We start from the raw sequence: 15,064 nt of genomic DNA on the forward strand, positions 1-15,064 counted from the left end.
GTGGAAAGGCAAGGAATGAAATTTAAGTAGGCAGAAAGCTGGTTGGAGAGAAGACTGGTCATCATCTCCTTACCTAGTAAAGGAGGCAAGAGGTTGGCTTTGGGTACTTAAGCATCAATTAAACAAATAAAGATTCAGAGTTGTGACTTAATTTAATGTGACCACAAACAGCCCTTGCCTCACGGTAGGGCTGAGACCTGCCCAGTTCTAACAGTCTAAAGTACTGATGCATTAAAAAAATATCCAGTGAGTATGAACTGGTGAGGCAAATCCCAAGCTGGTTGAGAAATATTCAAAGCAAGGAGGGAAATTTGACCAGTGTTTTGATCCAAATGAGGGGCGGGGGAGGTTGGGGAATTAATCATTCTGGAAATATTTGGAAGAATTCTTGGAAGACGCGCCCTTGCTTGCCACTCCGCCGGCACTTTTTGCACTGAGCCGTTGGAAGGTCTACTTCTTAGGTGCAATGATCCCTTCAAGCTGTGCCTATAATGTAAAAGAAGACAAGTAGGCTAATTAATGAGTTTCTCACTTCTGCCAGAAGGCAAATTAACTGTCCAAAGTGAGGCTGCTGCAATATGGAGGGTAAGAAACAAGCCAGGGTGGTGGTGGTTTTCTCATTCTTACATTCTTTATCCCATGTTTTATAAATTAGACACACTCATTCTTGGCACGCAGACCTGGTGTGTCGTGGAAGGAAGTAGAGAGCTGGCACTCTTTCCTGGCAATGAAAGTGTCATTTCAGAATACAAAGCACTGAAAAGGGAATTGAATCAACGTTGCTAAAACAGTGGTTTGCATTCTCTGCTTTCAGTCCTGGCTGTGAAACCCATGGCTGTCCAAGGGCTGGGCGCATTAACCTTTTGAGATTTGAGCTGAGTACAGTGACTGAGACAACTTTATGCCCAATTAAGAGAAAAATAGAACTGGCTACCACTACACAGCATGGTCACCAGGTGCCACATCTAATTTCTTTCCTGGGTGTTTTGTTTTGTTTTGTTGGCCTGGAGGCTACCAGACAGGGTTCCACCAAGGAGGCAAAGCTTTGAAAAGAAAACACTGCTATCAATCTTGTCCACCCCCATCACAAAGTCCCTAAACTGCCTGGAGGGAGTTAAGAAGCTGCATCAATTACTAACAAGCACAATTCCTACTCACTGAGGACCACTGCTAAGCATTCAAATTGGTCACAAATAATCCCTGCAACTTGGTGTAGGAGCGTCCACCAATCTGAAAAGTTCTCTACTTTGCATCACCACCATGCACCTGCCTACTCCCATGCGCTGGATTGCCATAGCCTATGACACATGTTGCTCAGCCAGCCAGGGTAGGCCTTAAGCATGCAGTCTAGGAGCCCCACTGTACAGGTTTCTACCAATAAAACACGTTTAGCATTCTACAGCATAATACCACAGGCTGGGGTTAGACTGCAATATTCTAAATGGCTGCCTAGTCCAAGCCAACAACACTGCCTGCATGGAGCCAGGCACAGATCAGTCCATTTAGGCTAGATCAGAGGCTGGTCTAAGTGAAGTATTTAATAGATCAAACAGGTTCTAGCAAGCAAATTGCACCCCTAAGGAAAGGCAGAGGAATGTTCCCAAGTCAGCAATCCATCTGAGCAGGAGAGACACTCCTTGAGACTAAATACAGTGTCATGTTAAAATGATGATGTAACCAAGGTAATTAAGCTTCTAAGCACACCTGTCCACAACTGCTCAACTCACCTTGAGCTGCTGATTGGTCCGTTTCAGAAACTGGACTTCCTCCGTGTGCTTCTTCTCCTCTACCTGACGCCTTTCAAGTTCCCGCTTTTCAATTGCTTCACACTTTGCCTTCTGCTCATTCACTTGCCTCTCCAAGTCTCGTTTCTCATCCTCTAAGTCTGCAATCTTGGGATGGAAAACACTCAGCCATCAGGGATTGGCCATAACTGGTACGAAGTTAGCTATGCAGATCTTCTGAATGTGTCTTTAAGGTGTCCCAGCTTCCTCTATCTTCACAAAGGCCATTCTTTCCCTTCTGCCTGCCCCCACCCCAGCCCTGACGATGGCTTGTTCTAGCTCCCGATATCATGATGCAGCAGCTACAGACCTTCACTTACTTTCCTTTCCATATCAGACTTGCCCTGCTCAGCCTGCAGTGCCTTCCGCATGCCAAAAGCAACACTGCTCTCATAAAGGGTCTGGTAGGCTGCAATAGTCATCCGGATTTCATCCCGCACGCGTAGCAGCAACAGCCCGCGCTCTGCACAGTTGATGGTCACCTCCCGGATCAGCTCATCTGCGAGGCAAGGGCCACATATGAAGTGTCTGGGAAGAGACTGCAGATCCACTGGCACATTCTAAGCAATGTGCAGTGCCACTGAGTCCCAGGACTGGCGCTCTCCATTCCCTACAAAGACTGAAGTAAAGGAGAGCTCCAAAGCAGCCTTAAAGCTCAGGAGTTCTTCAGCCTGCAGGAAAAAGAAAAGGAACCTCTCGTGCAAACACTTGAGTCATTGCTGACTCCTAGAGGGAGGCCTGCTTTCACTGACGTTTTCGTAGCGGGGTGGTTTGCCATTGACTTCCCCAGTCGCAGTTACCTTTCCCCCAGCTAGCTGGGTACTCATTTTACCGACCTCGGAAAGATGGAAGGCTGAGTCGACCTGAGCCAGCTGCCTGAGAACCAGCTTCCACTGGGATCAAACTCAGGCCGTGGGGAGAGTTTCGGCTGCAGTAACTGCTGCTTACCACTCTGCGCCACGTGAGGCTCAGCCTGCAACTCCGATACAAAGTTTTGCTCTTCTAACCTCTAGTTCTGCCATCTTTGGGAATAGCACTGCAAACAACTCAATGGCTCTTGTATATACTTCAAAACTGCATGCACTGCATCAAGAAAGAGAGCCAATCCCAGAGGTCTTTCCTGGTAAGATAAACTGCAGTTATTTAGAAGACAAGAGTTTAAAAAGTGGATAGACTTGTGAGGAAAGTTATCACTGCCATGTGATATTTCATATAGAAGGTTAAAAACTAGAGAAGAAGGGATATAACAGGTGGGGATGGTTAAAAGAGTCTGGCAGGTGTCTGCAATGTGCTTTGGGTTCAGCCGAACACCAAATTGAACTGAGCTGATTCTGATAGATTTGGGAGATGTCCGAATCCAAGTGGGGCTACTCCAAATTAGAATCATAGAATAGCAGAGTTGGAAGGGGCCTACAAGGCCATCGAGTCCAACCCCCTGCTCAATGCAGGAATCCACCCTAAAGCAGCCCTGACAGATGCTTGTCCAGCTGCCTCTTGAAGGCCTCTAGTGTGGGAGAGCCCACAACCTCCCTAGGTAGCTGATTCCACCGTCGCACTGCTCTAACAGTCAGGACGTTTTTCCTGATGTCCAGCCGGAATCTGGCTTCCTTTAACTTGAGCCCGTTATTCCGTGTCCTGCACTCTGGGAGGATCGAGAAGAGATCCTGGCCCTCCTCTGTGTGACAACCTTTTAAGTATTTGAAGAGTGCTATCATGTCTCCCCTCCATCTTCTCTTCTCCAGGCTAAACATGCCCAGTTCTTTCAGTCTCTCTTCATAGGGCTTTGTTTCTAGACCTCTGATCATCCTGGTTGCCCTCTTCTGAACACGCTCCAGCTTGTCTGTGTCCTTCTTGAATTGTGGAGCCCAGAACTGGATGCAATACTCTAGATGAGGCCTAACCAGGGCCGAATAGAGAGGAACCAGTACCTCACGTGATTTGGAAGCTGTACTTCTATTAATTCTAACACTCTGATCAATGTGTCTCCAAAAATGGACACATTTCTCCCTAAGCTCTCCATATAAGGAAAACATGGTTGGGAGGAGGGGTGTTGTTCTGTGATTGGAAGCTTAAGCTTCTAATCACTGGATAGTTTCACCAGGGCTCCCTAATTCCAGTGCTTTGGGGTGGGGTGGGGGATGTTGAAGTAATATATTGCAGGAACTGATCCAGTGTTCCTTGCTAGTTCTCTCCCCCAGGAAAAGGGACATTGAAAGAAGTGTAATGGAGCCTGTGGGACCCAAGAGAGTACCATTGGGTGCTTGGTTGACAAAGATTGGATGTTCAAGTACTTCTTTCTCTGCATAATTCACATCCATCATCCACCCCTGTCCTAATGTACTTCCTGTGACTTTGGTGCTAACTGAGCAAAACCCAAAAAACCCTTAAAACTATTTTTCATTTATAATAACCCCCCATAAACCTGCACTTATCCTTTGGAAATCTTGCAGGTTTCTTGCCTGGGGTATCTCTAAGACATCTGTTATTTTCCTACAAATGGACTAAAAAACCACTGGGGGAGGGGGAGAACCCACCTCCTGCCCCACAACCATTCAAATGTTCCTACAAAGAACACTGCACTTATCCTTTGAAAATTTTGCTGGTTTCTTGACTAGGGTCACCCCTGTGCTGTATATCATTTCCATAACAATTGACTACCAAAAATGGGGTGATAAGCACATCCCTTTATTGAAACTCCCAAATTGTAAAGACTGCTCTTGCACAAATCTCCCTGCACATATTCATCTGAAAACCGGCAGGCTCGATTCCTCCAAAAGGGGCAACTCTCCCTGCAAATTTCTTCCTGCTAATAAAAACAAGATTTAAAGGCGTACAGCACAAAAATGCTTGCACAAATGTGGCAGATGTAGCCTCTTCACATGGCTTATCATGCAAGTGTCATCCAATTCTGACAAACAGAAAAAAAGTTATAGCCATTTGTTGGTTCCTAGAGAAGAGTCAATGGGAAGAATGAAGATTTTGGATTTGCGAATCAAGATTCTGACCGGAGTCAAATTGATCCAACCCGAATGGGGCTACTTTCTGAATTGCTGAATCAGGGTACCAGCCAAACCTTATGGTTGGTGCTCACCCCTAGTATCTGCAGGAAGGGGCTTCTCCTCTCCTGGGCAGGTTTGGATGGAGAGGAGTGCCTGCACTCACTCACCGAAGCACTGAGAGTACAGCTCCCGCCTCACAGGGCAGATGCCCGTCTCGCGGGCCTGGCGCTGCTGGAGTTTGAGGTCCAGCTGCTCTTGCAGATGCACAACGTCCATGCGTGTGCTGGGGGTGCTGGACACCTGCTGGATCCACAGCTGGTTCTCTTCCATCCATTCTCTATAGCAAGGCAAGCAGAAAGATGTCAGAGCAAGCGGCCTAAGTGGGCCCCAAGACTTCTGTGCTGATGTCCCATGACTCCTAGGAGTGCCTTGGGCAACTCACCAGGGCAACTCCCTCTGCAGGCCTGGCCCTTTGCACATGCGTGTGCGCTGCAAGGAGAGGCACGGGAGGGCCCAGGCCCTGGCTGGCTGCTTGCTTGCTGAGCAGTGGCACCTCTTCCTTGGGCACCCCCGGAACGGCTGCCAGGGCATTGGCCTCCGAGACGCGTGGACGCGTCCGCTGTGCCTCGGGCAGGGCCCGTGGGAGGCGCTCACCTGGGCGGTAGGATGGCGTTGAGGATCTCCTCGGCTTGCTTGCTGGGGTCGGCGGCGGGCGAGGGCGCCTTGCCCTTGGGCGGCGAGACGGGCGCCGCGGGCGGCTGCACCTGCGGGGTCGCCTTCAGGGGCCGGGCCTGCGGGAGCGGAGCGGGGCTGAGCACGGCCGCGGAGAGGCCGCCCGGGCCCCGAGTCGAGGAGGAGCCGGAGCCGGAGCCGGAGCCGGAGCCGGAGCCGCCGCCCGCCCCCCCCCCCCCCGCGACGCGACCTACCTTGGGCGAGCGCTTGTCGGTGTTGCGGCTCACCAGCACCGGCGTCTCGTAGCGGAGCAGCGAGTCCGCGGGCGGGATCATCGCGGCGGCGGGTCGGGGTCCTGCGGCGGCGCGGTTGCCTTGGCGACGGGGACGCGCTGCCGGCCGGCCTCCCGCTCACGCGACTCGGGCGAGGGGGCGCATGCGCGGCGCGGGCCTGTCCCTTCCCGGAGCAGAGGCCCAGGCTGCCCCGCGCTGCTCCCCGCCCAGGGCGGAAGCGCGACCGCCGGCCTCGCGTCCCAAATGCCTCGTGCCGAAATGGCCGGCCGGAAGCGTCCCCCTCGCTGCCTCTGACGGCGTGGGCCCTGGCCAGGCCCTCGAGCCGCCTTTGGACCTGCGGCGTGAGGCGGCTGCCCCAAGCGGAGCAGCCGGCAGGGGGCGCGTGGCTGCTTCGCCCGGGACCATAGAGTGCGGGGGTAGAGCAGCCCGCAGAGACGGCGCAAGTGCTTCCGGGTGGGGAGTTTCATAACGACCTGGTAGCGGAAGCGAGAGGCGACGGGAGCTCCGCGCCGCTGCTATGGAGGAGCCCGCGCGTCGGCGGCACAGGAAGCGGAGCCCGCGCGGAAGCCGCTCCCCGCCGGGAAACTCGGGCGCCAGCAGGTAACGGGCCTGAGTAGGCTCCGCCTCTCGCGCTTCCTGGGCCTGGGCCTGGGCCTCAGCGACCGAGAGGAGGAGGAGGGTTCGGGCCGGGCCGCCCCGTCGCCCGCGGGGCCCCCTAAAGAGCGGGCCTGGAGCGCCGCTGGCGTGCTGGGCTTTGGGCGGCTAGTCGTGGGGCTGCGGTTGGGCCCTCGAGCCCGGTGTGTTGAGCGGCGTGTGCCCTTCTGGCTTTCTCTGTTTCTACTGATGGGGAGCCTGGTGCCTAATTTGATTTTTGTATCTTAAAAGATCACAGTCCAAGCGGAAAAACAAGTCCTCAGACAAAAGACGGAAATCTCCCCGAGAGAAAAGGAGCCGAAGTCCCCATCATGCTATACCTAAAGTGAAGCAGGTAAATGGACGCGTTGCAAATCATGTTCAGGGGCTCCATGGTGGTTTTCTTGATATGACGGGGAAATGTGGTAAGGCTTGGGAGCAAAACAAGTATGGACACATTGAGAGAAAAGCTGTTTGAATAGGAAATTACATCCTGAGCAAATATTAAATCTACCAGCAGAATAAAACTACATCCCTACACATATTTCTTCAGAAGTCTCATTCCCTAGCAAGTGTGTTTAGGATTGTAGTTTATGTATCATAGCTTTATTGCCCAGTTTCTAACTCTGCTAGTTAACAGTTCAAGCACACTGTAACATTTCAGGAGGGTTTTTTCACCAAGGATCCTCAATTATTTTTAATTACAGTTTAGCTTGCTTGAGAAAATTATTATTATTATTATTATTATTATTGTTATTATTGTTATTATTCAAATTTGGGAAGCCAGAAATAATCTCAGGGGTGGATAACTTGTGGCCCTCCAGATGTTTTGGCCTACAACTCCCATTAGTTCTACCCAGCAATGCCAGTGTTCAACGGATGATGGAAGATGCAGGCCAAGTCATCTGGGGGGCCACCAGTTGCCCAGCCCTGTAACAATGAAGACTACTGTGACATTTTAAAGACCTGACAAATTTCTCTGAAAGTTTATGCCGTAATAAATTTGTTAGTTATCAAGGTGTCACAAGACTTACATGGTTACTTCTCCAGAATCTGAGCCTTCAAGGTTTTGTAGCTTAAATTTAAGACAGCAGGAAAAAAATATGGCCATTAAGCAAAGCACCACTGTACTGACTAACAGATTTAGAGTTCAGTCCTACCAGTTGCACCCTTAGTGATTGGAAGCCCCTGACTTTGGAGGCATCCGATCATCCAATGAACGGTGGGAGAAGTGGCAGAGGCAATCTTCGCTTCTTCATCCAGATTTTGCTAGGTCTACATCTTAGCCCGTCTAGGGAGGGTGCTTCAGAGGGAGGGAAGGTGGCTGGAAGAGGCTTGGGATAACTTGTATCCTGGCCTCTCTGGTTTCCTCCCCTCCACACCCACCAGAACACCCCCCTCCTCCTCCAAGGTCTCTTTTCAACCTCAGAGGGCAGATGGCTGCAAGAGGAAGGGGAGTTGGATCTCCTGACTTCCCCTTCTGAGGTTGGAGCACTGTGAAGGGGGAATGCAATCAATACAGTCCCTGGGACCCTCAGCTAAGTATCGTAGGATTGCTCTCTAAGTCTTTCAGTTCTAGAAAATGTATTTGGAAAATATGAAAATGTGCATCATTGATATTCCTCAATACGTCTTCTAACTTAATTCTTGTTGTTTCACTGTTATAGGAGCGAGAGGATCGCTCCCGGAGGGGACATGAAGAACGACAGCATCGAGATCATTCTGAACTTGAGCACAGGCGAGACAGAAGCGATGACAAAGACAGACACCGGGGCCATTCAGGCCGAAGGAAGTCCCATAGAGATCAGCCTGGGAGTCACGAAAGGGAAAGAGACACTCATCATTTCCAGGATCAGCAAGCACAGAGGGAATTCTATAATGAGCGACGGCGTGAGCATCGTCAGCAGATGGAAGTGAGTGGTGATGAGGAGGAGAATCAGGAAACAAGGGGGCCTGACAGCAAGAACACAGACAAAGAGCCAGGTAACAAAGAAAAGCCGAGCTTTGAACTGTCTGGAGCACTCTTGGAGGATTCCAACACTTTCCGTGGCGTCGTGATCAAATACACAGAGCCCCCAGAAGCACGCATCCCCAAAAAGCGATGGCGCCTGTATCCTTTTAAGAATGATGAGGTTCTTCCAGTTATGTACATTCACAGGCAGAGTGCCTATCTGTTGGGCAGACACCGGCGCATTGCTGATATCCCCATTGACCATCCCTCATGCTCCAAACAACATGCTGTCTTTCAGTACCGGTAAGTCTTGGTCTGTGGTGGGGGTGGGATGGGGAACACTAGATGCTTTCATGTCTCTGTGAACTCTTGAGTGGCCATGAGTTTTGGATTAGACAATACTTCCAGCTTACTGCCTGGAATGTATATAGCACAGAACAGGAGACAGTGTTAATGATTTCTAGTGGATCATTTGGTTGGCCAAGTGTGTACTCACCTGCAATTGCTGCCTCCTTGCCATTTCATCCTTGTCCTGAAAGTTTCTGCCAAACAAATTTATCCCCTGTGTTTTTGATCATAACATCTCTCTTCTCACCTACAGTGTCACTAGTGTAAGAACTATCAACAGGAGTATTAATAATAGTGCAAATGAAGGGCTGAAAGAGTCAGTCAGGGCAGACACTCTTGGGAGAAGGGGATTAAATACATTATTGATAACTACTCAAGAGAATGGTGCTGTTTGTGTGTTGAAAGAGGAAATGTTTTAGTTACTTACTGGGTCATGTAGTACAGGAATGTGTGACCTACATTTATCATTAATAATATAGTGCCATCTATGTGCGTGGCACTTTACAAAGAATATGTGCGTGACAGCTCCCTATCCCAAGGGGCTTAAATAGACACAAGGAAACAACAAAGGAAGAGGAGGAATGGAGGCTGGGAGAAACAGGAGTGGGGGAAACACAATTATTTCACTGGTGAGATGTTCCAAAGGCTTCCTGAAAAAGGTGAGCTGGAAGAGTGAATGTTACAAGAAGAGATACATTGGGATATAAGAGCAGAGAAATGAGGAGGGGGGCAGAATTTGGGGGATTTCGAAGGTAAAGACAAGAAGTTTGTGCAGGATCTGGGAGTGAACAGAGAGCCAGTGTGGGTGTAGAATCATAGAATTGTTGAGTTGGAAAGGACCACAAGGATCATGTAGTCCAACTCTCTACAATGCGCAGGAAAACCAGTTCCACCATCCATGAGAGGTGGCTGTCCAGCCTTTTCTTAAAAACCTCCAGAGATGGAGAACCCACAATCTTCATATGTAGACTGGTCCACTGTTGTACAGATCTTATTGTCAAGAAGTTTTTCCTTATAGTTAATCAAAATCTAGGTAGCTGTAATGTATACCCATTGTTGTGGGTCCTAATTTCTGTGGCCATGGAAAATAGTTCTTGACTATCTTCCCGAAGGCATCCTTTTATGTACCTAACATGTCTCCCCTCAGCTTCTTTTCTCCAGACTGAACATCCCAAGTTCCTTCAACCTGTCCTTGTAGGGCATGGCCTCAAGTCCCTGTATCATCTCTGTTGCCCTCCTCAACCTGTTCTAACCTGTCAATTTCTTTCTGGAAATGTGGTGCCCAGAATCGTGTGCTCTCACTAGTATCAAGTAGAGAGGAATCAGGACTTTGATACAATGCTTCTTCTAATGCAGCCCAGAACTGCATTAGCCCTTCTAGCAGCTATCTCACGCTGCTGACTCATGTTCACATTGCTGTCAACGACCACACCCAAAACCTTCTCCAATGTAGTGCTACCAAGCCATGAATCCCCCATCTTGTATGTGTACTCTACATTTTTCCTCCCTAAATGTAATACCTTACATTTCTCCCTGTTAAAGGACATCTTGTCTCTCTCAGCTCAGTCTTCCAACCTGTCCAAGTCAGATTGCAGTCTCATTCTGTCACCATGGGGGTTGGCCAGACCTCACAGTTTTATATCATCTGCAAATTCGATAAGTGCATCAATCCCATCATCCAGGTCATTAATAAAAATGTTGAATAATACTGCCCCCAAGATAGAGCACTGTGCTACCCCACTGGTTACATGACCTATTTTTAACAAAGCCATGCTGACTCTGCACAGCATTGTCTACAAGATGCTTACAAATGGCCTGCTTTATTACCTGCTCTAGGATCTTTCCAGGATTGATGGTTAGGCTCACTGGTTGGTAATTACTGGGATCGTCTTTTTTCCCTTTCTCGAAGAGGAGGACTACATTTGCTTTTCTTCAATCCCCTAGTACCTCCCCAGTTCTCCAGGACTCCTAAAAGATAATTGACAGAGGTCCTGACAGCTCTTCAGCCAGTTCCTTTAATATTCTACGGTGTATTTTATCAGGGCCTAGGGACTTGAAGGCATTCAAATTGGCTAGAAGTTCCTGTACCACATCCTTATTGATCCACACCCTCCTGTTGTGTTCATACCCAGTCTATTCCACTCAACTCATCATTTCCTTTGGATGTAAAGGCAGAGGCAAAATCGTAGTTGACTTTCTCTGCTTTCTCTTGGTCATCTGTTAAGATTCCTCCATTTGGTGTAAGCAGTGAGCCCACTGCCTCTGTTGTCTTCCTCTTGTTGCTTGACATATTTAAAGAAACTCTTCTTGCTGGTTTTTGCCTCCTTTGCTAGCCTGAGCTCATTTTCTGCCTTTGCCTTCCTGACCTCATTTCTACATTTCTGGGCCAAAGCTCTGTAGACTTCCTTGGTCAGAAGCCCTTCTTTCCATTGCCAGTAACCACCCTTTTTTTAGTCTCAATTCCTTCATGAAGTGCTTGTTCAATCACGTTGGCTTCTTTAGACGTCTCTTCATTTTCTTCTTCATTGGTATTGTTTGAGACTGTGCTATCCTTAATTCTTCTTTCAAGAAATCCCAGCTGGCTACAACACACATGCCTTTAAGGTTTTCTACCCATGGTATTTTCCTTACTATTTCTCTTAGTTTGTTTAAATTGGCCTTCCTAAAATCCATGGTTTGTTGTTTGACCATTTTTTACCAAACTATTTGTCAAAATCACGAACTCTAACAATGTGTGGTCACTTGTACCCAATTTTTTCCCCACTTTAATATCTTTAGTCAACTCCTCCCTGTTAGTAAGAATCAAATCCAAGGTAGCAGATCCCCTAGTGCCCACCTCAACCTTTGGAAAGAGAAAATTATCACCAGTACAAGTCAAGAACTTTTCTGACATCCAACAAATTTGTGGGTAGTTGAAATTTACCATCACAATCACTTCATGTTTTTTTGAGGCTTCAGTAATCTGCTTTAGTAAATTGTCATCTCACTCTTCTGACTGGTTTGGTAGTCTGTAGCAAACACCTAGCAAGATATCCCTTCTGTTAGGTCTCTCTTCTGTCTTAACCTGGAGGTTTTCAAGACTTGTATTTCCATTACTTCTGTACAGGTAAGTTCATTCCTGATATACAGCGCTACACCACCTCCTCTCTTGTGTTGCCTATTTCTCTGAAACAAGGTGTACCCATCAAGCCTCATCTTCCACTGGCGGTATTTCAGGAAGGGGTGTCACATGGTCAGAGCAATTAGAGAGGTGAATTAGGTTTGGCAGAAAAGTGCTGGATAGGCATTGAAGGTGATACAACAAAAGTCCCGAGAGAAGATGATCACCAGGATTTTCCCCGAGGTGGCTTTTTTTTTTAAGGGAGAAGCCATGGGATGGGATGATACTACGCAGGGGCACTATATAGAGGGAGAATAGTAGAGGGCCAGGTACAGAGCCCTGAAGGACTCCAAAGGAGAGAGGGAAAGCTGAGGCAGTGTGTCCCCTATAAAAACATTGAAAGAACGAAAGAAGTTAGGTAGGAAGAGAACTAGCAGAAGACAGAATTCCAGAGGCCTATGGAATAAAGGCAGCCAGGCAGGGGAAAGTGATCATGTGTATTGAAGGTGGCAAAGAAGTCAAGGAGGATGAGGACTGGCACAGAGGAGGTGGTGGTGGTTTTGGTGAAGGCAGTTTCAGTGGAGCGCAGAGGGTGGAAGCCAGATGTGTGTGTGTGTAAATAGGAACTGCAAGAAAGATGGAGTAAGTAACACATTCCAGGAATTTTCAAGGTATATTGCAGGGGAGAGGGGAGAACGGGGAATTATGCTATGTTTGAATGCTAAATGGAAAGAGACAGAGGAGCGAGGTAGGCTTATGATATGGTGGAGAGCCTGGTTAATGACAAAGGAGATGGGAACTAGAAGTCAAGGGAGAATAAGATGGGGGTGTCCTCCACTCCTATAAAAACGGAAAGGGGAGGGCCAGTGGAGGGAGAGCTGAAAGAGGAGAGAGTTAGAGAGGATGGATTCAGTTTTAGCACTGAAGAAGGAAGCACAATCTTGAGGAGAAAGAGTGAGGAAAGGGGAGGGGGATGGACAGGCTAGAGCAGTGCTTGGGAGTCCTAGACTTGCTGTGGTGCAGAGGTGAAACAGCGTCGTTTCGCCACGTTGATGGCAAAAGAGCAAACTCTTTGTTCTCTAAAAGTATTGAGCTGCACACAAACAGATTTTGAATGGAGTGAGTGAGCCAGGGCTAGGACTGAGAGAAAAAATAGTTTGTTGGACCAATGAGGCAAATATGTCGAACGTTGAGGGCAGGGAGGAAATGAAGGTGCGGACTGGAACACTGATAATATCAGAGGGATGAAGCCAGGTTTCAAGGAGGGCAAGTAGCTTGAGCAACCGAGAAAGGATTGTGATCTTGGATCATGACCATTTCCTAGATGAAGGCCGTTCCAGAGGGAACAGTAGAAGAAAAGCAAGAAAGGCAATGAATAGGAATGGGGTTTGGGCAGAAAGGGTGGCAGGATGCCAAGATGTTTGAAAGAAGGGTCTCTGGTAGTATCAGAAGTGCAGTCAGTCCTGATTCACCTGGGCACATGCAGGCTCTTCAGAGGCTGCAGATAGGGGGAAGGAGTTCTCTGGGCGGGAGGGACACTTGGGCAAAGGTGTGGTCTCTGCAGAGTTTAGAGAAGAGGCTGGAAATGGGGCAAAATGTAATGTTCACATGCCGTGTGACAACGCTGTGCTTCCAGGTGTGCTTCTGTTAATCAACATGAATCTCTGTTTCTTGCAAGGCTTGTGGAATACACCCGCTCTGATGGCACCGCGGGCCGGAAGGTAAAGCCCTACATCATTGACCTTGGCTCAGGCAATGGCACATTTTTGAATAACCAGCGAATTGAGCCTCAGCGCTATTATGAATTGAAAGAGAAGGATGTGTTGAAATTCGGGTTCAGCAGCAGGGAGTATGTCCTCCTCCATGAGTCATCAGATACCACAGAGGTGGATCAGAAGACAGAGAAGGAGGAGGAGGAGGAAGAGGAGGAGGAAGAGGAGGAGGAAGAATCTACCTGACAGCAAGTTAGGGTGTGGATGGAACCTTTTTCTGCAGCTGAGCTCAAATCCTTAGTGAGGATGTTGAGTCCTTGCTGTACTGATGCCTCTCACTGCCTTAAAATCTGCTGTCTTTAACTGGACACGTTATTGGTGGTTTTGGGAACTCCTCATACACTCACTGTGTTGATGTTTATGGACCTGTGGCTTCTCAGATGATTCAAGGAACGGAGGGTGCTTTTCATGCCTAACTTGGCAGAGCAGTGGTGGTGCTGGAGTTCTTTAGTATATCTTGAAGCAACAAACCATACTGGACAAAACACGGCCTTTTCCAAATAACTAACACTTTATTTTGCTTTTTATTTCTTTCCCCCTTGAAAACAGTTTTAAAATAGATGCTACTTATTTTTTTAAGTAGAGTTTTGGGATAAACAAAGCCTGATGGGTGTTCTGTAATGTCTCTAGTTGTCTTTATAATGTGTTAAGATGAAAAATGCATAACTTTTTATGTATTTCTAGGGTTCATGTAGACTATTTCGCATCAAAATAGGTTTTCAGGGATATCCTTTGCACATCCCAGGCAGTGCAGTCTGGGCTGAAAAGGAACTGTTCCTGTGTCTTTCTGGCTTCCTTACCAGTGAAGTGGTGTGTGTGTGTGTGTCTGTCTTTCTTTCTTTCTGTGGTGCCTGTACTGCCCCATGGATATATTTTTCACTTAGTTTGGCAAGTATAATTTCCCTCCCAAAATTAAAATAAGAATAGTTTCCTTTGTTTACAGATGCCAACTGGTAGCAAGAGGAGAGGCCGTGTATTCATCATTGTGGGAGGGCACAAGAACTTGTTCCACAGTAAGCTTTTTGAGCCCTGAAAACTTTTTCTATTACTGAAGTTTTGTGCACAGCTGCCTTGTAATAAATGAAACAATTTGCTGTACCCGAGTCAATAACTTTCCTTTCTGGCCCACACTTTGAGAGCACTTTCTGTTTGCATAAATGTATTGTGTAAATAGGATTGTGTGTGTAGAACAATATGAAGTGTACATTAAGATAAAGTTTATCATGTACATTTTGGGCCAAATTTGCAGGTTTTCAAGCAGTTGGTAACAGAGACTGTTCTGGACAGTAATATCTCTGGGATCCTACGAGTCCCTATTTTTAAAATAAATAAAGGATTTGTAAATTTAGCGTGAATACCCTCACTGATGCTATGTTGTTGTTTTATGTAAAATAATCTCTCCTACTTCTCTAAGATATGACTAATCAAAATAATCAGAAAAGACTACCTTTGGCATTTTTCATTTTCATTAATACATTCTACAAGCAGCAGCTGTCTAGTGGAAACCATTCT

General features: G+C 47.7%; 2 protein-coding genes across 2 annotated transcripts; one reads left to right on the forward strand and one right to left on the reverse strand.

The window, feature by feature from the left end:
• Positions 1-133: 133 nt before the first annotated feature.
• On the reverse strand, positions 134-5,888 carry DNALI1 (dynein axonemal light intermediate chain 1). The gene is made up of 6 exons (XM_063140432.1): positions 5,710-5,888; positions 5,438-5,574; positions 4,951-5,120; positions 2,105-2,283; positions 1,728-1,892; positions 134-486 (listed from the first exon to the last, which is right to left on the reverse strand). The coding sequence occupies exons 1-6, from the start codon at positions 5,788-5,790 to the stop codon at positions 451-453; spliced, it is 768 nt and encodes a 255-aa protein (XP_062996502.1). The 5' UTR covers positions 5,791-5,888; the 3' UTR covers positions 134-450.
• Positions 5,889-6,218: 330 nt separating this feature from the next.
• SNIP1 (Smad nuclear interacting protein 1) lies at positions 6,219-14,915 on the forward strand. The gene is made up of 4 exons (XM_063140431.1): positions 6,219-6,348; positions 6,634-6,736; positions 8,049-8,635; positions 13,459-14,915. The coding sequence occupies exons 1-4, from the start codon at positions 6,266-6,268 to the stop codon at positions 13,736-13,738; spliced, it is 1,053 nt and encodes a 350-aa protein (XP_062996501.1). The 5' UTR covers positions 6,219-6,265; the 3' UTR covers positions 13,739-14,915.
• The last annotated feature ends 149 nt before the right edge of the window (positions 14,916-15,064 follow it).

The sequence above is a fragment of the Elgaria multicarinata genome, chromosome 13 (assembly GCF_023053635.1).
Source record: "Elgaria multicarinata webbii isolate HBS135686 ecotype San Diego chromosome 13, rElgMul1.1.pri, whole genome shotgun sequence".
Taxonomy (NCBI): Eukaryota; Metazoa; Chordata; class Lepidosauria; order Squamata; family Anguidae; genus Elgaria; species Elgaria multicarinata.